Below are 25,433 nucleotides of genomic sequence, written 5' to 3'. Positions count from 1 at the left end.
TCGGAGAGGTGGAGTACTTACAGCGCTGCGAGAGAGCTCTCGCAGCGCTGGCGGCGCAACTACATTCGCGCTTCCCAGTGCTGCCGCGGCAGTGCTGTGAATTGCCAAGTGTAGCCAAGGCCTAACACTGGGGGAGCCAGCACACCTCATAGCATGACCCAAACAACTGGAGAAGTTACTGATGAGCTTAGCTGCAGGGTGTTCAGCATGGTGCGGGGGGAGATCAATATCAAACGTGACTGAAGACGGGCTGTATGGGGACTGATCCTTGGCATTCTGACCAGAACACGACTTTGGATGACCAGGGCTGACACAAGGAGCATGGCTTGTGCTGCTTTCTGGATGGAGCTGATTGTTAATTTCATTTCTCACTATAATGCAGAGAAAAGAGAAAACCCCAGAGCGGGAGGCAAGTCCCTCGGTAGCCACCAAGACACCACATTATGCTCTCAACCGTGAAACAATGAGCCTCTGAAAATTGAAGTATTTGTCCTAACCACATCCTTTTACCCGCCCCTCCCCCAGCCTACACTGCAAGGCCCGTGCAAGGATGTTATAGAACTGAGCACCTAGATAAGGAAGGCACAGAAGATGTCACCTTCTGGGCAATTCCCTCCCTGCCTGTATAGCCCTGACTAGCATCTGAGCATCAACAGAGACCTTGTAAAATCATTACCGGCAGAGATGGGGTGTATAAAATCCTCCCCAGTAGGACGATGCAGGAAATAAATGAGGAAGTGGTTTTGTCATCTCTAGGGTGGCTGCTGCAGACTGTTGCAGAACAGAGATGAATGAGAACAAGATGGTTAGTGGTTCAACCCATTTACTGGAGAACAAATTATAGGGTGGGAAGGTGGGAGTCACAGCAGAAGAGGGTCTGAGCCCAGTGCGGCGATTGCTGGCCTCTGAGCCCTGGGAGCAGAAAATGTATTTTTCTTAAGGCCCATGGTGTATTCCCAGGAGCAGGTAGTGAGAGCAGCAGTCAGTGATTAGTTCCAAACTTGCCAGCTGCCATTGTGCTGCTGCCGCAGAGTGGCGAGATCTGCGCTCATTGCCATGCTGCATGACGGCAGGTGGTGCCTGCTTTGGGCAGGATGCCCGGTGACACAAGCTGCTTCTGAGTCATGGGTGGCAGCACGGAGAAAGCTGCTTAGCATAAATGAGTCCCCGAGGTCAGGAGCAGCCTGTTCTCAAGCAAGGAAGGGTTCAGAAACTAGAAGACAGAATGGGGTATGAGAGAACCAAGGCTCCCAATCTCAGCAGTTGTGCTGGCCAGTGGCTGCTGCCTCCTGCTGAGTTGAGCATGATCCCATAGTAGCGGATCTGGGCCTACTGTCCTTGGCTGCAAGGTTGGGATCTGGAGCAGCCCATGCACTACCGCAGCATGCACAGTTACACAGGAGGCAGGCAGCAGTGGTGCACTGGGCCCAGGTTAGATGAACAAGGAGTTGTCTATCTCCAGTTCTAACTGGCGACCCTTTGCTCTCGGATTGCTGGAATGCCTGGGAGGAGAAGTCCCTCTTTGGAAGGCTCTGGCTCTGCATTATGGCTGCACTTTCAGGTCCTCTTTTATTTTCTTCAGGGCATCAGCCATCAGGTTGCAAGCTTTCTTGTGCTTCTGCCAGTGCTGCACCTGGCACTCCCTGCAAAGGGAAAGGGGACAGAGGGGCAATGGTAGAAAGGAACACATTGGAAACTGGGTCAGGGGGTTGGGATGCGCTATGGAGCCCTTCAGCTCTACGTGTCTGCTTTAAATAAGGGCCAGCCAGTGACAAAACCTGTTACCATCTACTTGTGGCTCAGTGGTCAGTGTGAAACAGAGTAGGGGTATCTGTTGTAGTGGTCAATTGCCCATAGCCACTGTCACTGACTGGCCCCCTCTGCTAGTCTCAGCAATGAGGCTAAGGAGTCCCAAAGAGGCCAAGGCCACTGAATTCCCACCCAGGGTGGTTCCCTCTAGGTATAAGGTGAAGCACATTCACTGGGGAGAGGGTAAGGTGGGGAAGCTCACACTGCTGCTTTTGTTGTGGATAAACAGGGGACTCTGGGGTATCAGCCCAACACCTTCCAGCATCAGCACAAAATTCACTGGGCTTTTCATAAAAGGGAACATGGAAAGGCTGCTTCTGCTCCGGCTTGTGACATAACTGACTCCAGTGGAGATTCACTGTGGTGCAAGGACAGTTGACCTCACAGTTCCAGTGACGCTGATCAGAGGGTTAAGGGCTATGAATTCATGCACTGATTGGAAACTCCATGACACTCATGAAGCCCAGGTGCATGGGGTATAACACCCCTCATCATGACAGGTGCAGAGATCAGCCAGGGCTGCTAGACCCAGCATCATTCAGGTAACAGTGAGCACCACTTGCTCCAGACAAAGGACCAAGTCCGAGCATTGTCACGGCCACGTCTCACAGTAGGATTCTAGTACCAGCTGCGTGCCCAAGGGAGAGGTGAGATCCCAGCTGAGCCCTGAGGGAGCTGGGAGCGCTGACAGATCAGACAATGCTAAGAATCATTACCGTTTGCAGTACCACTCGTTCTGGCAGCGAGAGCAGCGCTTTGTTGCCTCAGAGCCGCACAGCCCACACTTGGGTTTCTCTGGGACGAGAGCCTCCATCATATCCAGGTTGTATGTCTGCGCCCACCTGGTTGGGGATAGAAAGCAGGCATCAGCACCTGGAGCAGGAGACTCATGATGTGAAAGGTGGTGCCTGTCCTGATTCATCTTCCTTACCCTCCAGCCTTTAGGTCTGACCCTGCTATCCTTCTCATTCCACTCTCTAAAGGGACCTCCTGCCGCAGGCTAGGATTACTGCATCGCTCAATATCTCAGTCCTCCCTAGGGCAGTGAAACTTACACTGGTTATTTTCCCTTGTCAAGAAACCCCTGCTCATTGGGATGATGGCTGTGCTGAGCCTCCTGTAGCTAGCAGCCTCATGGCACAAGAGGAAAATGGGGACTGGCTTTGTAAATGGGCTCTCCTGCAAAAGGGAGCTCAGGGTTGGGGCTGGGGTCTTACCGGCAAGCCAGGTGTTTCAACTCGTCCTCTGAGGGGCTGAACATGTGCTTCACCTGGTGCTTGGCGATCGCCTGCCACTTCCCAGAATTCTCTCTGACAATGCGGTCCCTGATGACAGGAACCTGTCAGGACAGTGAAAAGGGTGAGAGGAGAGTCGTGTCCTAGCATTATAAGCCTGCCAATATGGGGGTCAGGGCCGGCTTTAGCAAGAGCAGGGCCCGATTCCTGGGGGCGGGGCTTGCCAAGCCCCACCCCCAGGAATCAGGCTGCACTCCAGCCTGGGTCGCGGGGCTTGGGTCCAGGCCGGAGCCACTGGGGCCAAGGCCGGGGGTGCTCGGCAGGCGCACTTGGCCAGGGCCGGGGCCGGCATCCCGGGGCCCGAGCTGAGCTGGGCCGGAGCCGCTCGGGCCAGGGCCAGGGGTGCTCAGCTGGCGCCGAGGCCGGGCTGGCGTGCTCGTCTGGAACCAGGGCCTGAGCCGAGCCGGGCCGGAGCCACGGGGTCGGGGCGATGCGTTCGGCTGGAACTGGGGCCGGCACCCCGTGGCCCGAGCCAACCCAGCCCGGAGCCGCGCGGGCCAGGGCCGGTGCGCTGGGCCAGGGCCGGTGCGCTGGGCCGGGGCCGGGGCTAGCGCCCTGGGGCCTGAGCCGAGCCGGAGCCACCTGGGGTTCTCGGCTGAAGCCGGACTGGGCCGCGCCTCCCCGGATCCCTCCTTGCGCCCCTCCCCGCCCCAGTTTACCTGCTGCCGCCTGCCCCTGCTTGTTTTCAGACTTCCCGCGAACATCTGATTTGCGGGAAGCAGGGGAGGGGGAGGAGCAGGGGGCAGAGCGTTCAGGGGAGGGGGAAGTGAGCTGGGGACGGGGTGGACAGCTGCGGGGCCCTCTTAGGCGCGGGGCCCGATTCAGCAGAATTGGCCTAAAGCTGGCCCTGATGGGGGTGATTGGGGCAGGACATGCAGGGGCAGCAACAATGCCTAGGGTCAGTGTAGCTCAGGCAGGTGATGAGCACGGACTTGTATGAGAGCCAGAAGCAGGGATGAAGGATGTGCGTGGGATGAAGGAAGATGTGACAAATCTGTGTGTGTACATGTGCATGTAGGGAGCTAAAGGAAGATGTGACAGAGCTGTGTGTGTACAAACATTTGTGTGCAGGGGCATGGGCAGCGGGTATCATAGGCTGGGGGAGGCTGTGCCTCCCCAAACAGCCTGGTGTGGCCCTGTCCGCACTCCACCCCCAGACTTCCTCCTGCCTGCTTCCTGTTCCCCTTCCCACTCTTTTGTGGCCGGGAGTCTGGGGCAGGCAAACTGGGGCTGGTGCTCGCAAGGCCTGTGGCTGGGGGTGCTGGGGCTGCAGCCACACCGTGCTGCCCGCCCAGTGCTGGGGGTGGGGGCGCTGGGACCACGCCGCCTGCCTGCCCAGCACTCCAGGGCTGGGGGCACTGAGGCGAAGCCGCTCACCTGGGCCTGGGGGACACTTTGGCTGTGCCACCCACCCGGCATTCTGGGGCAGGGGGCGCTCCGGCTGTGCCCCCACCCAGTGTTCTGGGGCTGGGGATGCTGGGGCCAAGCCATTTGCTCGGGGCTAGGGGTGCTCCAGCCTCACCGCACGCCAGGGCTGGGGGTGCTGGGGCCAAGCTGCTTGCCCGGGGCTGGGGGCGTGCATGGGGGCTGGCAGCTGCGGGGGCAGAGGGTGCTCTGGGCTCTGGCAGGGAAGAGGGGGCAGAAGGGGAGCGGAAGGTGCGGGGCCTCGGGCAGAGGGGCTCAGGGCTAGCCTCCCCCAACAGCTCATTCACCTGCCGCCCATGCGCAGGGATGAAGGAAGATGACAGATCTCTGTGTATACACACAAGTACGTGTAGGAGTTGAAGGAAGATGTGACATATGTGTGTGTGTACAGGTTGAAGGGAGATGTACACATATAGACCTGCCAATTGTGCATGTAGGGGGTGAAGGAAGATGTGGTAGATCTGCAGAAGCCACAGCAGTCTGCTATGAGAAGAACCCCTTCTCAGCGTTTATTGAGAAGAGGCCATAGCACGTGCCTCCTAGTTGCATGACACTGAAGGGAAAGCTCAGTTGTTAACAGCATTTATTCTGGGAGGTGCTTTGATCCCCCGGACCTGCTTCATCTTCCCAGTACATTTGCCTCCTTAAATTCTCCTAATTCCCTCCCTTACACCAACACACCCCTTGAATTCCCATGTCAGCCCCAGCGTCCCTTCTCTCCAGGAGGATGGAGGTGATGAGACTTCTTTCAGATTCCTTCACTGACAGAGGCAATAAGGGCTAAGTGAAACAAGGCTATGCCTCCCTCTGATCCTTGGGAGTGAGAGATCAGCAGCAAGGCTTGAATTCCAGTAACATGAAGCACTCTCACCAAGCTTGGGGGAGGGTGACCCAGCTCCCAGAATCTCTTGCCTGATTTGATCTTTTTCCCAGAACTGAGAACTTTTTCCACTCATCATTTCTCTGAACAGAAACACCCTCACGAGAGCCTTTCAGTGCAAAAGAGCAAATGCCACCCAAGAACAGGGCACGGAGCTCAGGCTCCAGAAGAAAAGCTGCTGCTTCAAAGGAGCTGTCGTCCCTGCAGAGTAAAACAGCCAAGCAGAGATGGCGAGAGAAGGACTGCTCTCTGAGAAGCAACCAGTGGAAAAAGACTTTTTCATCATCGCTTGGCACAGTGACAGTGGGTGAGTTCATTCGGCAGGATGCGTGATCAACATGTGTGACTGCAGCTGGCTTCCCCCAACCCACTCAAGATGCTGAATTCCAATTACATGCATGAGGCCAGCGATGCAAGCTGAAAAGGAGATTGACAAGGCTAGAATGGCAGCACATTGAAGGGCCACACAAAACTCTCCAGAGCGATAGCTGCCGGCCCCTGCATTGCTAACTCTTAACTTTAGCAAAGCTTTTGATACGGTCTCCCACAGCATTCTTGCCAGCAAGTTAAAGAAGTATGGATTGGATGAATGGACTATAAGGTGGATAGAAAGCTGGCTAGATTGTTGGGCTCAACAGGTAGTGATCAATGGCTCGATGTCTAGTTGGCAGTCGGTACCAAGAGGACTGCCCCAAGGGTCGGTCCTGGGGCCAGTTTTGTTCAACATCTTTATTAATGATCTGGATGATGGGATGAATTGCATGCTCAGTAAGTTTGCGGATGACACTGAGCTGGGAGGAGAGGTAGATATGCTGGAAGGTAGGGATATGGTCCAGAGGATTGGGCCAAAAGAAATCTGATGAGGTTCAACAAGGACAAGTGCAGAGTCCTGCACTTAGGAAGGAAGAATCCCATGCACCGCTACAGACTGGGGACCGACTGGCTAAGCAGCAGTTCTGCAGAAAAGGACCTGGGGTTTACAGTGGACGAGAAGCTGGATATGGGTCAGCAGTGGGCCCTGTTGCCAAGAAGGCCAACGGCATATTGGGCTGTATTAGTAAGAGCATTCCCAGCAGATCGAGGGAAGTGATTATTCCCCTCTATTTGGCACTGGTGAGGCCACGCCTGGAGTATTGCATCCAGTTTTGGTCCCCCCACTACAGAAGGGATGTGGACAAATTGGAGAGTCCAGCGGAGGGCAACGAAAATGATTAGGGGGCTGGGGCACATGACTTACGAGGAAAGGCTGAAGTAACTGGGCTTATTTAGTCTGAAGAAGAGAAGAGTGAGGGGGGATTTGATAGCAGCCTTCAATTACCTGAAGGGGGGTTCCAAAGAGGATGGAGCTCAGCTGTTCTCAGTGGTGGCAGATGACAGAACAAGAAGAAATGGTCTCAAATTGCAGTGGGGGAGGTCTAGGTTGGATATTAGGAAACACTATTTCACTAGGAGGGTAGTGAAGAACTGGAATGGATTGGTTACCTAGGGAGGTGGTGGAATCTCCATCCTTAGAGGTTTTTAAGGCCCCACTTGACAAAGCCCCGGCTGGGATGATTTAGTTGGTGTTGGTCCTGCTTTGAGCAGGAGATTGGACTAGATGACCTCCTGAGGTCTCTTCCAATCCTAATCTTCTATGATTCTAACTTGCTCTGAGCTGGCCAGATGTGGGAGTGAAGAGTGACTCCTTAGCTACCTCCACTCCATCCTTACCAAAATCATCATCATCCCTTGGTCCTTGGCTTACTGCACACCTTCATCCTTTACAGCCTCCCAGCTCTCTGGACTCCAGCCTGTTCAGAACGATGGTGGCCCACATAAAGAGGTGTAGCTACAGCACCCGTCTCAGTCTAATCAAGGTCCAGGTCAAAACTGCCCTCTGTTATTAAACCCCTTGAGCCAACTTTAAGTGCAATGTCTCTCTCCCTCCTTCCCGTCCCATTCTTCTACTCAACACTAGCCTCCTCTGACCCTCCACAAAGTTGCCACTCTGGGTATAAGAGCCTTCTCCTCTGGAGCTCCTGCCATCTGGAAGAATCTCCACTTTCCCATCTCTTTGCAAATCCCATCTGAATGCACCTGTCTTCTCCCCAGCACATGCCTCTCGGTTTCCTTCTCTCCCTGCTAGTATTTAAGTGCTCCATAAAAGCATTTGAGGATATGCTTCTGTGAAGGATGCAATACAATTTACACATGCACATGCTACAAAATCAAGGACCCCATCCCTCACCCCTTACTCAACTCCCAACTCCCCAGAATTCAAGGGGATTTCAATGTTAACACCAAGGCACTTGCAATCAAGTTGCTTGAGTGGCACAACTTTTCTGGCCTTCTCTCGGAGTAGAGGGCCAACTGTTCCAGGGCAGAATGCATAATAAGGAACACTTCCACTGGTCCTACCATACATGGAGAGGAAATTAAGAGTTATGGTAAACAAAGAGTTAATTGTCACAGCGAGGCAGCTTGTGTCTCTCCCTCCACTCAGACACCTTGATAAAGAGTCAGTGTGATCATGAGGTTTATAACCCAGTGTCTAATTGTTGGCTGCTGCCTTGCTCCCCACTCAGCCCTGCTGCAGCATGAAGCAAAGGCTATCCACAAAGACGCTATTGGAGCAGGGTGCGGAGAGAGCAGTGCTAGTGAAAGCTGGAGTCTGTGCAAGGCTCCCATCCAGGTACTGTGTAGAAGAAAAGGCAGGCACAACTTGACCCATGATACTGATATGGCCTCCATTACCATGGTAGCTGCACACCTCACAATCTACAGTGCGTGTATCCGGACCTCATACACCCCAGTTGCAGACAGCGCTATTATCTCCATTGTCCAGATGGGGAACTGGGGCAGACAGAGAGACTGAATGACTCACCCAAGGAGTCTGTGGCAAAGCAGGGATTGAACTCAGTTCTCCCAAGTCCTAGGGTAATGCCCTAACCACTGAGCCATCCTTCCGCTCCATAATATAGAATTCCATCTCAGAGCTCCGGTGACTCTGGCTTTGCTCTCATATCACCTCCCCACTTCTCAGCTGCCTGTCTGGCCTGTGTGGAAGCAAACCCCTCAGGGGATGGCAGCTGATAGAGCAGAGGCCCATTACTAACGTGAGGAAGAACTGGATGCCGTTGTAGGGCCAGTAAAAAAAGAGTGCAAAGCACAGGTTCAGTGCCAGGGCATGTGCCCTCTCTCATCACAGCACCACATTCTCCAAGCAGTGGAAATATACTCAGCCTTTGGAAATGGGAGCGGGGATTACAGAATGCTATCCAATATGAAATGCAGAAGCCTTGTGCAGCTGGAATGGAGGAGACAGACTGGCCTTGGGAGAGGGATGGTGCTGGAGGTACCTGCTCCAGAATGAGGTCCTTTTTGGGTGGAACAGGCTCTGTCACTACGAGGTGGCTCAGAAATCTCTGCATCTCCACCAGATTTGGCAACTGGTCAATGAGGACATCAGTCAGGAATGCACGGAGCTAAACCCAGAGAGGGAGAGAGAAGGGTGAAAGGAGAGAGATCAGAACAAGGCAAAGAAATAATCCACTGGTTAAAAAACAAGCTGATGGAAAAGTGGCCAGGTGGCCACATGCCAGCTCAGCAATGCCCCACTGAGCAGAGGACTAACTGCAAGAGAAAGAATGTACAGAAGGGTTAACATAATCAAGGGCTAAATTCATCGGGGCTCCATTGCGCAACATCGACAGCACAGCTAGGTATTAAGCAGTGTCAAAAGCCTGCAGTACCTGGAACTGTAGGAAGTGCTGTGGGTGAGGACTGAGGGGCATTTTCTGGATTGTGTCGGGAGCTCAGGGCTGGAATAGCAGGTGCGGGGCTGTGGGTTGGGACTGAGCTGCATTGGCAGAGCTAGTTAAGGGAAGTTTGTATAGCACCTGCCAGCATGGTGTATGGCTCTAGTGCTCTCAGACTCATCCTTCTACAGGCACTAAATCCATACATGGCATAACCCTTATTAAAGCAATAAAACAAATCTTTCCACCTCAGCAAGCTACTTGTGAAATTCTCACTAAGGTGGTGGATTGGCAGCCCTATATCTCCACAGAAACTGCAGCAGCAGTGTTAGTTTCCCAACACATCCTGTCAATGGGTCTCAAACCTGGCCTGGAGAGACCATTCTAGGATGAGTCTAGTCCCCATGGCCCTCTCTGTCCTTGGACTCTGCTGATCAACAAAGAGCTAATTCATGCCAGTTGGTGGGGTATTTGCCTCTAAACTTGACTGGCATGAACAAAGAAGCCATCTTGGAACTGACGACATGGTGTTTCCCAGCTTGTGTTACGGTTTCAACCAGGAAATGCTCACCTGGCACATTTTTGAAGTGAAGACAAGAGGGTATCTATACCTGTGGGAAGGTCCTAGTCCTCCCTGTGCCTAGGCACCATGCTGGGTATATGTACAGGCTATGCACACTATATACCTTTAGGAGCTGGCTCTTGTTGAAACCGTCCAAGTTGTATTTCCGCTGGCATTCTGGGCTCAGGAGGAGATTATAGAGGGCAATCCACACCTGCCCATCCAGCTTGGTCATCCTCACGTGGTCTTCAGGAGGCACTACATGCCACACTCCATTCTCAAACTTCTTTAGCTTGCCTGAGAGACACAGCCAGTAAGACAGAGGGTGAGACTGAGACACCAGAGAAAAGAGGGCCCAATGGTTAGGGTGCCAGGCGGGACTCAGACCTAGGTTCAATTCTCTGCTCCAACACAGACTGCCTGTGTGACCCTGGGTGAGTCAATTAGTCTCTCTTCACCTCAGTTTCCCTCTGTAAAGTGGGGCCAATAGCACTTCCCTACCTCACAGGGGTGTGTGAGGATAAACATATTAAAAGATTGTAAGATGCTCAGAGAAAGGTGATGGGGGCTAGATAAGGATCTAAGAGAGATGAACAGAGCCCATGGTTTTATCATCTGTGCATTCACTCAGGAATAGCAGACAATGCTTAGGGCCAGGGTCATTGTGGGAAGAGAAGAAACGGAAGAACTGATCATGGGTCTGAGGCAAGAGCGAAGAAAGATGATGTGTAGCTTCTGGGAGCAGCTTGGATTCCTGGAGGAGATCATGGCTGTGTTTCCCACACTTACCTGCCTTTACTTGCCATTCAAGGGATGTGTTGTGTAGCCAGTGGTCCTGCCTACATAGACCTTGCTACTAAATTAACCACCATGCTTATACTTGGTTGTGGCTGAACCCCTGTAATGCTAGTGTGGACTAGCCAGCCTGGTTCTGAACCAGGTTAACTCTGCCAACACTGATCTGATCCACTGTATGAGAACTCAGTTTAAGGTGGCCTGGAAGCGTGCTTGTTAAACCTGGTTGGAACTCCAGTTTGGATAGGGCCTCAGTGCACACAGCAGTGGTGGGAAGAGGGCATAGTTGCCAGGGAGAAGTAGGCTGATAATCAGGTCTTTCTAAGCAGATCCTGTTGCTGCTTGCAGAGCATGAGGAGATAGGGGAAGGGGGCTGGCAGATACATTAGGGATGTATTGTGCTCTTTTACTGCATTGGGGACATCAGCTTGGGAGCTGCCAGATTTGGATGAGAGACAGCCACAAGCAGGGTCCATTTTTGGAAGCGCAGCTCCTCAATCCCAGCTGAGCGGTGTCTGCTCAAGAGCTGAGCCAATGGGCGCATACAGTCCCATGCAGGAAGTGATCCCATGTACCTGGATGGGAGGGGAGGGAGATGGGAAGGCCAGATGGAAATCCATGTGAAAGATGGAGAGTGAGAACTGAATCTAGGGAGGAGCTTTCAGCTATTTCTCCCTATATGGGAACCACCTACGAGATGGAGCTCCAGGTAAAAAATGCTACAGCCCCATGAATGCACTAAAGGTATGAGCGCATGATTCATACCTGCTTCACGGCGGCTCCATGGACAATGCTCCAGGAGCTCTACCAGGAGGCAGGGCACGTTATGAGTGTTCAGCATCCGTGTCAGGGCACTCAGTGGCAAACTGGAGAAAAACAGGAGAGGAACTAGTGAAAACACCTATTATGAGCAGTACAAAATCAGCTACAAATGGTCCCCAAGGCTGTGGGGAAGAAGCAAAAGTGACCAAATAAAATAAAGTCAGACCGGGGCAAAATCCACACAAGCAGCCATTGAGAACAGCCTGATCCCACACCAGGATCTACACAACCAGTCACCAAGCATGACAGGATCTACACACCAGGACACTAGTACCAGGATCCACACAGCCAGCCATCAGTCAAAGCCAAATCCAGACCCTGGTGCTAGGTTTGATACGTTCAGCTGCTAGGATGGATCTGCAAACCAAATGCCCAGCAAGATTCACTCTGAGAGCCAATCAGCATACTGAGTTCTCAGTGCCAGCTACTGAGAACAGGAAGAAGCACACACCGGAACTGTAGTGCCATGATCTGCACATCCAGCTACTACACACAGCGGGATCCAGACACCAGGGCACTAGCACCAGAACTGATGCTCCCAGTCCTTGAGCACAGGAGTACTGACACCCGCAGACCAGTGCAATGACTTAAACAACTCCACCCCAGTTCCTAGGCTCATCTCTAGATTCTCCTGTGAGCCAGCTGCTTACCTGTCTACCTGATCAGTGATGAAACGGAGCACAGAAAGAGCCCTCAGGGAGATCTTAAACTCCATCATCTCTGCCTGCTTCTGTAGTTCCTATGGGGGTGAAAGCACAGACTCTCACAAACACACCAGATATAGGGCTAGATTTTTTTCTGCAGAGTAACAAAGGAGGCAGCATATGAGCTGGCTCTCAGTAGCCAAGGACTCGTTAAGAAGCCCAAGTCACATAATGCTGATTCCTGCCCCAAGATCAATGTAAACTGCAGTCACACAAACACCTTTCTTACAAGACAGTGACGGAGAGCTGAATGGTGTAAGCACTGCTGAAGATAGCAGCTATTCCATGACAAGAATGCACCAGGCCCCCCATATGAAGTATGCAATAGGCTACTGCTGGCAGCGTCACAGCCAGGTCGCAGCAGGGCAGACCATTTACCCAGTCCTGATGCTGAGGGCTCAAGTCCAGCCCAAGGAAGGAGTAACTGCCCTGATCCACCATTTGAGAGATCCGAACATTAGCATGACCCCACCTCCAGATATCCCCCCCGAATCCCTTCTGTAAACTCGAATGTCATGATCCCGCGTCTGGAGCCTCCCCAGGTTGAGTGGATGGATATAAACTGGCCATCAAGAAGTTTAGGCTTGAAATTAGGCGAAGACTTCTAACCATCAGAGGAGTAAAGTTCTGAAACAGCCTCCCAAGGGGAGCAGTGGGGCAAAAACCCTAACTGGCTTCAAGACTGAGCTTGATAAATTTATGGAGAGAATGGTATGATGAGGTTTCCTAAAATGGCATGTAGTTGATCTGTGACTGCTAGCAGCAAATATCTCCAATGGCCAGTGATGGGACACTAGATGGGGAGGGCTCCGAGTTACTACAGAGAATTCTTTCCTGATATCTGGCTGCTGGATCTTGCCCACATAACTGATTGTCATATCTGGGGTTGGGAAGGAATTTTCCCCCAGATCAAATTGGCAGCGACCTTAGGGGGGTTTTGCCTTCCTCTGCAGCATGGGGCACAGGTCACTTGCAGGTTTAAACTAGTGTAAATGGTGGATTCTCTGCAACTTGAAGTCTTTAAATCATGATTTGAGGACTTCAGTAACTCAGGCAGAGGTTAGAGGTCTATTAGAGGAGTGGGGAGGGGGCGAGGTTCTGTGGCTTGCAATGTGCAGGAGGTCAGACTAGATTATCATAATGGTTCCTTCGGGCATTCAAGTCTATGAGAGTCTGATTCCATTGCATTAGGGGAATAGGGAGCTGAGCGATCAGGGCAGACAGCTAGGGAGGATGACAGAGAATGCTGTGCTCTAAAGCAACTGCAGTCCTAGGCAATGGATATGACTTCACCTACCATCTCTATGCCAATGACTCACAGATCGACCTCGCCATTCAGAACTTGTCTCCTTATGTCCAAACTAAACTCTCCACTAGTCTCTCTGACATCTCCATGTTGGTGTCCAACCATCAGCTTAAACTCAACATGACCAAAACAGAGCTCCTAATCTTTCCCACCCCATAAGCCTCCCTCTCTCTGTTCTTTCTCTGTGAACACTGCCACCATCCTCCCTCAGGCTTAAATGCTGGTTGTCATCTTTGACTCAGCCCTCTCTTGGTCCTCACATCCAGGCTATGTCTAAATCTTGCTGATTCTTCCTTCCTAATACCTCTAAGATACGACCTTCCTTATCCACCCACACAGCTAAAACTTTTGCCCAGACTGTCATCACCTTGCGTCTCAACTACAGCAACATCCTCTTCTGGCCTTGACAAATGCAATCTTGCCCTGCTATGCAGAAGCATTCTGACTGAAAAGATCATTTTCCTAGACCTCACTTTGACCACATCTCCTCTCTTTGAGTTCCTCCACTGGCTCCTCTTTCTCCATTGCAAATAGGAGCTATTTGTCTTCACCTTCAAGGCCCTTCACAGCCTATCCCCACCTTACCTACCATCTCCTATGTCAGTGGTTCCCAAACTTATTCCGCCACTTGTGCAGGGAAAGCTCCTGGCGGGCCGGGCTGGTTTGTGTACCTGCCACATCCGCAGATTTGGCCGATCGTGGCTCCCAGTGGCCGCAGTTCACTGCTCCGGCCAATGTGAGCTGCTGGAAGCGGCAGCCAGTACGTCCCTCGGCCCGCGCCACTTCCAGCAGCTCCCATTGGCCTGGAGCAGCGAACCGCGGCCACTGGGAGCCGCAATCGGCCGAACCTGCGGACGTGGCAGGTACACAAACCAGCCCGGCCCGCCAGGGGCTTTTCCTGCACAAGCGGCGGAACAAGTTTGGGAACCATTGTCCTATATGCTATTGACATATATCAACTCTTGCCTCTGATCAGCCGGTGGAGCCAGGCTTCATTGCCCACTAGTTAAATTTCCAAACAAGCATCTTTGTGCTTTCTCCCTTGCTGGCCTTCACATATGGGAGGAGTTCCCCATAAGCATCTGCAAAGCCACCTGATTATCCACCTTCAAAAACCTGCTTAAAACTCTCCTTTGATGTGACACCTACAAAAAACTTGACAATGGTTCAAGGGTTCCTAGGCCAGAAGGGACCATTGTGATCATCTAGTCTGACCTTCTGTAATAACACAGCTATAGAGCACCCAAAAACAATTCCTAGAGCAGACCTTTTACAAAACCAATCTTGATTTAAAAATTGTCAGTGACAGAGAATCAGTCACAAGCCTAGGTAAACTGTTCCAATGGTTAATTACCCTCACTGGTTAGACAGCTGGTGTGCTGAGACTATGGCCATCATGCAGACCAAAACAGTCTCACTGATCCCTTGTACTCCCCGCTCTGTCTGTATCCATCAGTTGTTTGCAGGTCCTAAAGAAGAGCTGTGTAGCTCAAAAGCATGTCTCTTTCACCAACAGAAGCTGGTCCAATAAAAGATACTACCTCACTCACCTTGTATCCATCTGTTGTTTCTTGAATTATATTGAGATTGTAAGTTCCTTGGGGAAAGAACTGTCTTTTTGTTCTGAGTGTGTACAGTACCTAACACAATAGGGTTCTGGTCCATGACTAGGGTGCCTCAGTCCTATGTTAATACAAATAATAAATACTGTAATAATCGGCTCCATCATGGAAAAGAAAGCAAGTTTGTTGTTGGTTTAACTCGGTCACATGGAAGGATGGCTGTGGATAAAGTTAGCAGAGACTGGACTGGGCCTGAGCAAACTGGACAGATGTTTTTCTAAAAGATATGCTAATTCAAACAGGAATTATTTTGGAGAAGTTCTCTGGCCTGTGTTATACAGGAGATCAGACTAGATGATCACAATAGTCCATTCTGGTCTTAGAATCCTCACAGAATAAGTAGTTTTCAATACTGCAATAGCTAAGACTGACATTCTCCCTTGGGCCAACTCCAAGGGTTAACAAAAATGCCCAGTGGGGAAACACTTCCCTACTGTTCTCAGGAGTCCCGTGACTTCCTCTCCAGCTTTAAAAGATGAGCATAAGTTTGGGCAGGAGGCCAAAGGGTGAATGCCATTCTGGAGACGACTGCTGAGGTTGCTGTATCTCACTTTAAATCCATTTTCAAAGAAGATTCTGATGTCCTGTTTACAGAGAAGAATTTTAAGAGCTGAGAAAAAATAATCCCAGATGCACAATACTATCTCACACCAAAATGCAACTGAAAAAGCAACAAGCGATGGAGCAACAACAATGACACACCCAGAACTGGGAATGGTTCAGGAGGTTGGGTATGACCTTTTTCTTCTTAGGTCATTGGTTCAAAACTGGCCTAGGACTGCAGAGACTGAGTTGTTACCATCTCATAGGCGTTGGGTGGCCAGTGTGAAATGAGTCTTAGGCCAGTTCCAAGTGGAAACCTATAGAGATCTCAAAAAAATACCATTGCAATTAACCCTGACTGGCTCCCTCACTCCTAGTCTTAGCAGACAGGTCAAAAACACAATGGTTCATAGAAACTGAACTGCCCTCTTGCCCCTAGAGAGAATCTCATAAAGTCATGGTTGAAGCACACTTGTAGGACAGAGTGGGAAAACACACACTGTCTCAGCTCATGATGAGCCACCAGTGAGAACAAGTATCAGAGGGGTAGCCGTGTTAGTCTGAATCTATAAAAAGCAACAGAGGGTCCCTGTGGCACCTTTAAGACTAACAGAAGTATTGGGAGCATAAGCTTTTGTGGGTGAGAACCTCACTTCTTCAGATGCAAGTAATGGAAATTTCCAGAGGCAGGTATAAATCAGTATGGAGAGAACGAGGTTAGTTCAATCAGGGAGGGTGAGGTGCTCTCCTAGCAGTTGAGGTGCGAACACCAAGGGAGGAGAAACTGCTTCTGTAGTTGGATAGCCATTCACAGTCTTTGTTTAATCCTGATCTTATGGTGTCACATTTGCAAATGAACTGGAGCTCAGCAGTTTCTCTTTGGAGTCTGGTCCTGAAGTTTTTTTGCTGTAAGATGGCTACCTTTACATCTGCTATTGTGTGGCCAGGGAGAACAAATCACCAATCAAGAGACCTCCACCAACACCAAATTCATGTAGAGGAATGCTGAAGTAGAGTGGATTTATTCATCAGATTCTGGATACGAGGGCCTTCATGGCTATAACTATGGTCTTTCCCAGTCATGGAAATTTAACTTCCCTCCAAGGTACAAGGTCAGATAGACCTGCTGAAAGTTGGAAACTTGCACTTTTAACCCACCTGCATTGATGATGCATTGGTCAGATCCTCAGGCAGAAGCTTTTCGTGGGTTGGAAACTCCCCGTTGGTGCTCCAAGCTGCTAGCAGAGTCAGTTTCCGGTAGCTATAATCAATCAAGTCCAGAATGGTGTCCTCAGCTGATTCGCAGATCTCCTACACAACAAGAGGGCGGCAGAGTGCTGTTTGAGAGGAGAAGGTATTCCCTTTTTCAGATGGCCTTCTGATTAGAAAACACCAGTCCAACTGCACCAATACCTGCAGACCTCAGTGTCACAGGGGGTTGATTGAGATCTACCTTATGACTTCAGGCTGAACATAGAGATATGGGTTGTTTGAGTTGCCTTCTGTATTTCCATACTCTCAATTGTCTGGGGTTTTATGCTTTATCTTTAAACTGGCAGAAGTGGGACTAGAACTCAGGGGGGCCTTGTCAGAGGGTCTGGTCTATGCCCCAGTTTATCACTAGTCTCCTGGGAGTGACAGTTTTAGCATGCCAGGCTCCAAGGGCCCATACAATCCCACAAGGAAAGGTCTGTGACCTCCAAGCCTGGGCCTTTGGCACCAGCGTCCCCTGTCTCTCTCTGTGGCTCCCTGCAGTGAATCTAGACAAGCCAGAGACCTGTGGGAGGCTGTACTTAAGCCCTTCAGGGTGCAATGCTGTCAGTATTTATAGTGACACAGGCAGCCTTTTAAAAACACGGTAACCATTTATTGGTCACCAGGCACATAGAATCTGGAAGTCCTTAGGTTAGCACAGAAAAATGAAGGTTAAAATATAGTCCATTCTGGTCAGTCCAGAGCCCCAGTCAAATTGTAGTGAATCCCATACTCAGGTTCTGTCTCTCCCCCACAGTCTGACCTCCTTGGTCAGTTTCCAGATGAGAGTCCTGACTCCTTCCAGAAGCCAACACTTTATCCCCCCACCTCACACCTTTCAGTCCTTTGTTCCAGAGCTGGGGTCTGTGCCCAACTTCCCTGCTGTGAGGTGGGGGAATCCATCTCCCTGTAGGTTGCTAGTGTAAATGTCCTGGTGCCTGGGCTTTCCACTGTCATCTCAGATTTTCTGTTGATATGAGGTCGGCCTCAGTCAGTCCTTTTTTTAATGACCCATTCAAGCTCAGACAGCTAGGTTACACACATCCACCTAGCTCTCTTAACTGGCCCTGACAGCAGACTTAGTTCTTCCCCCTTCCCCAGGTAGCCAGGCAAAATATAGGGGAAACTGAGGAACACATAAGATTCACAAAAATAAGATCATAAGAACAGCCATACCGGGTCAGACCAAAGGTCCATCTAGCCCAGTATCCTGTCTACCGACAGTGGCCAATGCCAGGTGCCCCAGAGGGAGTGAACCTAACAGGCAATGATCAAGTAATCTCTCTCCTGCCATCCATCTCCATCCTCTGACAGACAGAGGCTAGGGACACCATTCCTTACCCATCCTGGCTAATAGCCATTAATGGACTTAACCACCATGAATTTATCCAGTTCTCTTTTAAACTCTGTTATAGTCCTAGCCTTCACAACCTTCTCAGGTAAGGAGTTCCACAAGTTGACTGTGCGCTGCGTGAAGAAGAACTTCCTTTTATTTGTTTTAAACCTGCTGCCTATTAATTTCATTTGATGACCCCTAGTTCTTGTATTATGGGAATAATAACTTTTCCTTATCCACTTTCTCCACATCACTCATGATTTTATATACCTCTATCATATCCCCCCTTAGTCTCCTCTTTTCCAAGCTGAAGAGTCCTAGCCTCTTTAATCTCTCCTCATATGGGACCCGTTCCAAACCCTTAATCATTTTAGTTGCCCTTTTCTGAACCTTTTCTAGAGCCAGTATATATTTTTTTGAGATGAGGAGACCACATCTGTACGCAGTATTCGAGATGAGGGCGTACCATCGATTTAGATAAGGGCAATAATATATTCTCAGTCTTATTCTCTATCTCCTTTTTAATGATTCCTAACATCCTGTTTGCTTTTTTGACCGCCTCTGCACACTGCGTGGACTTTTTCAGAGAACTATCCACGATGACTCCAAGATCTTTTTCCTGACTTGTTGTAGCTAAATTAGCCCCCATCATATTGTATGTATAGTTGGGGTTATTTTTTTCCAATGTGCATTACTTTACATTTATCCACATTAAATTTCATTTGCCATTTTGTTGCCCAATCACTTAGTTTTGTGAGATCTTTTTGAAGTTCTTCACTATCTTTGGACTTAACTATCTTGAACAGTTTAGTATCATCTGCAAACTTTGCCACCACACTGTTTACCCCTTTCTCCAGATCATTTATGAATAAGTTGAATAGGATCGGTCCGAGGACTGACCCTAGGGGAACACCACTAGTTACCCCTCTCCATTCTGAAAATTTACCATTTATTCCTACCCTTTATTCCCTGTCTTTTAACCAGTTCTCAATCCATGAAAGGACATTCCCTTTTATCCCATGGCAGCTTAATTTACATAAGAGCCTTTGGAGAGGGACTTTGTCAAAGGCTTTCTGGAAATCTAAGTACACTATGTCCACTGGATCCCCCTTGTCCACATGTTTGTTGACCCCTTCAAAGAATTCTAATAGATTAGTAAGACACGATTTCCCTTTACAGAAACCATGTTGACTATTGCGCAACAGTTTATGTTTTTCTATGTGTCGGACAATTTTATTCTTAACTATTGTTTTGACTAATTTGCCCGGTACAGATATTAGACTTACTGGTCTGTAATTGCCGGGATCACCTCTAGAGCCCTTTTTAAATATTGACGTTACTACAGAAAATTACCACTTCATCACAGGTCTGGAATCTACTCCCATGATCGGCCACTACACCACACTGCCTCTCTAATTTCAACTTTTGGGAAAGGTTTGCCATGTTTCATACGCATGACCTGAAATCACATCTGGGATTTCCCCATTCTGGGGCCTTTGATTTAACACAGCTGAACTCATCTCTTACCTTGTGAAAAAACATTGTCTCCAGGAGGTTGACAATAGAAGCTTCATGGTGCAGCTGAGGGAATGTGGGGAGAGAAAGCAAAGGTCAGAGGAACATCGTCTACAGTGCCCATGGTAATATACATCCAGCCTGTAACTGAGGTAGCCCCCAATATAGGTGCAGCCAAAACCCCAGCCAATGAGGCAAATGTAACCCATGGAGTCCTTAGCCAGCCTCATTTTTAATACAGATATGTGGCCTGTGGAAACTACAGGTCCTGACTCCCAGCAAGCAATGCTCCATCATCATCTGAGAGCAGGCTGGAGCACTGCAAACTGGGAGCCAGAGTCTGAACCCCTGTATCACTGCAGTCTGCAAGTTTATCATGCAAATGATACCCTCTGGTTCCTCGCAGGTGGCCAGTATGGCCCCTCTACTGGAGTAGTTTTCCTGGCTTCACTAGAAAAATACTAGTGCACTGAGATACAGGTGTGACTTTTGCTACAGAGATCAGTCCCATCACCAAAAGGGCCAATGAAGACCTCTTAATGAAATTCTTAAAGCAGCAAAGGGCCACCACTTTCCAGTCACCTTGGGGGTCTTACAAGAGATTTTTGGGTGACCACAGAGTGCGGACACCAACTCTTGCTGATGGCCACTCTGACAATTTTTCCTAAAATACTTAATTAACTTTAGGAAAAACAAATAAATATGCACATATACATGTCCAAATCATTGTAATTTATTTATGTAAATTTTTATTGCAGACTCAATAATAAAAATAATATAGTTGTCTCTATTCTTTGCTAGACCTAAACAGAATAGAAACAAATAATGTGCTTTGCACGTTCCTGTTTTTGTTGTTGTTGTTTCTTTTGCATTTTTGGTTGCTTTTTTTAAAACTTGCTAACTAATAAGTCTGTGTCTGTGAAAAGTGATATTTGTATGTTTAGGGGGGCAAAGCAGTGTTAACAATCACTTCCCAGGAGGCTGTGGCTGCACGAAAAGCCCCTGGTGGCCGCATGCGGCCACGATGGCCGCATTTGAGAAACGCTAACCCAAGAGATCCCACCAGATGGCAGGAGATGTTGCTGTGAAGATGCCTGGAATCCCAAGAGCACATTGGTGGCATTACAGGTAGTGTGGGAGGAAGTTCTACACCTTCCTTTAAAACAGTGGTGGCCATAGGGTGACCAGACACCAAGTGTGAAAAATTGGGATGGGGGTAACTGGAGCCTATATAAGAAAAAGACCCAAAAATTGGGACTGTCCCTATAAAATCGGGACATCTGGTCAACCTAGATGGCCAACCTGAGGCCTGTCAGGGGAATCCACTGGCGGGACCCCAGACAGTTTTTTTACATTTGCATGGCCGACCGCTGCTCCCAGCGGCTGCAGTTCGCCGTTCCCGGCCAATGAGAGCTGTGGGAAGCGGTGGCCAGCACGTCCCTACAGCTTGCACAGCTTCCCGCAGCTCCCATTGGCTGGGAACGGTGAACCACAGCCACTAGGAGCTGCAGGCAGCCGTGCAAATGTAAACAAACTGTCTGGGGGCCCACCAGCGAATTACCCTGTGTGACCTGCAGGCCACAGGTTGCCCACCACTGCTCTAAAATATCCATCTTTGGCTGTTATCAGAGCCAGAGTACTGGACTAGATAGACTCTTAGTGTCTATTGTTATCACAATTCCTATGAAAGTGCCCCCTGATCCAACAGTAGCTAGCGGCCCTATTTGAAGTGTCTAGGGCAGACAGGACTGTGGAAGGATTTCTTAGAATCCCAAAGAATTTACTGGACTGTCCTTCCTCCACATATGTGGTGGGTGCAAACAGTATGGAGTCCTGTCAATCAACAGCATGAACACCTGTGAGCTGTGCTAACTAAAAGGCAATGAAACTCAGCAGAAAAGACGGTCTCTCTGTTTTTAGAAGCAAGAGATTTTTAGTGCCATGTTAAATGGCCAGAATACCATACATGTTCAGTGCTTAAATTAAATGCAAATGATCAGCCCTGAGAACTTTCGGTCATTCAAGATGCTATGGCTGTTTTTAAAGGAGCAGCAGCTACCCCAGTGTCTTGGCCAAAGTCTAGGATAGGTGATTACATTCTGCTGTCTGTCAAAATTTCCACTGTAGTTTCAACTGCATAGAAGATCCTTCCTCATTTCCTGTCCTAAACTTACGTAGTGCTGCTGTGTGTGCTGTTAAACAGCTGCAATGCTCCACCACAGGGGTGGCAGCATTTCAAAGGTGGGGGAAGTGATCCTTGTGAAGAGAAGTTCTTTGGGATCCTTGAGAAGAAAGGCCCTATGTAAATAAGGATAAGTTATTTTATAATTAAGCCATTCCCTAAAACCTCTTCTCTCCCCTCCAGCCCTTGTGAACAGTGACCGTCCGAAAGAATTTGTGTTTCGTAAGAGTTTTGCCTGTGAAAATGACTCACATGCAGCTACCATATGAAAAGCCTTAATGGAATATGGACAAGGTGTCTTGTGAAGCATGCCTGTTGAAGCAGAAGTACCATGCAGTGCTACCACCCTGCAGGACATTCCAGATCATGGCAATGCACTTGAATACTGTGTGTTTGTTCTCCAAGACCTCTCTGTACTTACCACCAAGTAGATGGGAAAGGTGCTTTTTGGCTTGAAATCCTTCAGCTGGCACAGCACAGGGAACACCTTGTGCTTCCAGATCTCCACAGAGATCAATTCCTCGATGAGAGTAGGGATCTGGACAGAATAGACCGTGGAAAATGAAACCTTTCAGGCAAGAGAAAACGTATAGAGAAGCCAAGTGCCATACGAGTATTTTAGTCCTAGAGGAGAAGATGTTGGGACAAACTGCAGCTCTTCTAGTTGGCAGTTTTGTTACACTGTTCATCTAGGTATTTTCATGTGCCTCATCATCGTATTATCTGCTTCATCCCATTGACAGTCATTTCTGAAATCAGTATCTGTCCCCACCTTTCCATTGGGTAAGATGGGACAGTGCATCTGATGCAGGTAAAGGAGGGAGGCAGAGTTCTGCTAGTCTATTTCCTAATACAGCAGCAACATTTCCAACTGATCAAATTTATCTCTGAGATAAGCTCCAATGACTTCAGTGTTACATCAGAGATAAGCGTAGCCCATGATCTCATGGACAGAGAGACTCACTTTGTTTAGCAACAGTCCCTCTCTGGTACAACCAAACTTGCATTCAATGTTCACTTCTGGGGTCCTTTGTACTCAGAATGTAGACAAACTAGAAGGAATACAGAGGACAGCAACAACTATGATTTGGGGACTGAGAAGGGTACTGGGAGGAGAGAACAAGAGCCAAAGATGTAACAAATTTAGGCTAGAAAATAAAGCACACATTTTTAACAATGGGCAGAACAATTTATCTAGGAATGTGGTAGATTCTCTGTCACTTGAAGTCTTTAACTCAAGCTTGGCTGTCTCATTCTAAAAAAGTATGCGTTAACTCAACCATGAGATATGGGTTTGATGCAGGAATCACTGTGTGAAACTCTATGGCCTACATTATTCAGAAGGTCAGACTAGATTATGAGAATGGTCCCTTCTGGCCTTAAAATCTATGAATCTATAATGTGGCTAAATGACTGAGGTCCAGAGTGCAGTGCCACAGACAGGGCTGACTACACAGTATTGGGAGGGGTGCAGATGCCAAGCAGGGAGAGAATTTGATTACCACAGAGTGTATTTGAACAAAAGAAAATTTGGGCTCCATATCAGGACACTTTTCCTGATAGTAAGGTGAATTAGTGCATGCATCTCCCCAAAGAAAGAGGCAGGAGCCGACTTGGACTAGGCACTGTAGGGGGCAAGATTGCCTAGGCTTGGTTGGCAGAGAAGAGTGAATGGGGCCCTGTAGAGCTTTCCATCTCGGTCTCATCCACTGGATGCTGTCCCCCTGGGGGAGGGTGCTCTTATCCCCCAGCTCCCTGTGGCTTGCACAGTGCTCACCTTGGCATAGTTCACCAACAGCTCGATGAGGAGCTGTTCCTGGCTGGCAGAGGCGCTCAGAATGGCCTGCATGTTCAGCTTCTCGATGGCCTCGTGCTGCCGGAGCCATCTAGGGAGCGGGAGCAAGAGCAGGGGCAGGGGAGTCAGTGTCCACATCCCATGGCACACCTGGTACCCCAGCCCCCCTCCATGCCACCTTCCCCACTCAGAGACAACCTCCCAAGCCAGGGGGATGCTTGTCCCCCTCTGAGGGACTCATCACATCCCCAAAGAGGTGCCTCCCCTGGAACTGGAAGGCTTCTTCCCTCAATCAAAGGCCCACTCCCCCAGATATGGTGGGGCTCACCTGTGCCTGAAGAGCAACCCCTCAAACCCACTGGGGACTCACATCTGCCCCGGCCCCCACAACCCCCCACTCAACTCAACCCCCGCTGACACTCCACGTCCCTCCTTATCCCCCCAGGGACTCCACACACATTGCCCCCTCCCCTCCAGTCCCCATGGACGCCCCCACCCCCCCAACTCAACTGGGGACCCCGCTCCACATCAGACCCCCCTCCTTACATCCCACCCCCCACCCCGCCCAAGTCTCCTGGGCACTCCCCCCCCCGCCACATCTCGCCCCCTTAACTTCCGGGGGACTCTCCCACACCCGGCCCCAACTCCGCGCCCCACGGCCCTTCTCCTTAACCCCCCTCCCCCCAGCCCGGCTTCATGGGGGACCCCCCGTCTCGGACCCATGGTCCCCGGTGTTCAGCAGCGAGCCGCTCCGCAGCGCCTGCACCAGAGCCTCGGCCTCCCCCGGCAGCAGCACCGCGGCCGCCTCCGCCATGGCCCCACGCCGTCACCATGGAGACCGACGTGGGGCGGGCGGTTGGAAAGCGGCTGCGAGAGCCGGGGCCTGCGCGCGCCCGGTAACCCCCAATCCGTCCCATTAGGAGCGCCGGGCTCGGCCCTGCCCCTCCCTCGGACCCGGCTGCGAGCCCATGGATATTGCCCCCTGCCCGAGTCCCAAGGGCTCCCCACACACCGGTCCGTCTCCCCCGCCCGCAGGCACGGGGCAGTGCGAGGGGAGCAGAGAGCCAAGTGCCCTCTGCAACTGGGGGCACAGGTGTGCTCGGAGGGAGAGGCCCTGCTCCCCCACCAATGGGCACCAGTCCCCTCGCTGCACCGGAGAGCCCCTGCCCTGTACCCTGGCCCTGCACCCATACGAATGGGCACCAGTCCCTCTGCTGCACTGGAGAGGCCCTGTATCCCTGCACTGCTCCCCCTCATCCACTACCTGTCCCATTGCTCCGGAGAGATCCTGTCATGTATCCCAGCACTGCTCCTCCACCAACAGGCACCAGGGAGGCCCTGTTCCCATCCCCTGGCACTGCTCCCTCACCAATGGATCCCAGTCCTCTCACTGCACTGGAGAGGCCCTGCCGCTCTACTGCTCCCACGCCAATGGGCACTTGACAATACCAGGGGGGCACAGGGTGCCCTTGAGGGAGAGATGAAGAGCAGGCACCACCTCTTGGTACAGACCCAAGCAGTATTTTTAAAGTTCTGTCCCTGTTAATTTGCAATTTACTGTACTCCCAGTCCTTCCCCTCCCCCCCAACACACACACATACTTCATGCTGGGTTGTTACATTCCATTGTGCCTATCCAGTGAGGGACTAGCCTGGTCCATTTCCCTCTCTGGTTCCCCTGTCCCAGCCTAGGGCTCCTGCATTCGAGGCCCCCACACTGCACATGAAGGTTAGGAATCATTAAAGTCCTTGTGTGTTAATTATGGTCAAATTCTTTAATCAACAACTGAATCGTGAGTCAGCCCCCCTCCCCAACACACACAGGCTGGGTGGCTCACTGAGATGAGTTAGG

The 25,433-nt window shown here is 50.4% G+C and overlaps 1 protein-coding gene across 1 annotated transcript; it reads right to left on the bottom strand.

Annotated features, from left to right (window-relative positions):
- Positions 1-806: 806 nt before the first annotated feature.
- On the bottom strand, positions 807-24,431 carry ZMYND10 (zinc finger MYND-type containing 10). Its single transcript, XM_034777468.1, has 12 exons — positions 24,302-24,431; positions 23,565-23,673; positions 22,209-22,325; positions 19,618-19,671; positions 16,659-16,811; positions 11,976-12,064; positions 11,269-11,369; positions 9,833-10,005; positions 8,748-8,873; positions 3,027-3,148; positions 2,526-2,651; positions 807-1,643 (listed from the first exon to the last, which is right to left on the bottom strand). Exons 1-12 carry the CDS (start codon positions 24,394-24,396, stop codon positions 1,544-1,546), a joined length of 1,365 nt encoding a protein of 454 aa, XP_034633359.1. The 5' UTR covers positions 24,397-24,431; the 3' UTR covers positions 807-1,543.
- Positions 24,432-25,433: the final 1,002 nt, after the last annotated feature.

Source organism: Trachemys scripta, chromosome 7 (genome assembly GCF_013100865.1).
Source record: "Trachemys scripta elegans isolate TJP31775 chromosome 7, CAS_Tse_1.0, whole genome shotgun sequence".
NCBI classification, from domain to species: Eukaryota; Metazoa; Chordata; order Testudines; family Emydidae; genus Trachemys; species Trachemys scripta.
The sequence above is the reverse complement of the archived record's forward strand: the minus strand, read 5'-3'. Positions and strand labels throughout refer to the sequence as shown.

Excerpts from the sequence above, each read along its gene's own strand:
- ZMYND10 (XM_034777468.1), bottom strand. The coding sequence starts at position 24,396 with ATGGCGGAGGCGGCCGCGGTGCTGCTGCCGGGGGAGGCCGAGGCTCTG. Across the intron at positions 8,874-9,832 it reads ACAAGAGCCAGCTCCTAAAG|CTCCGTGCATTCCTGACTGA; the intron begins GTATATAGTGTG and ends CTCTGGGTTTAG. Across the intron at positions 1,644-2,525 it reads AACGAGTGGTACTGCAAACG|GGAGTGCCAGGTGCAGCACT; the intron begins GTAATGATTCTT and ends TTCCCTTTGCAG.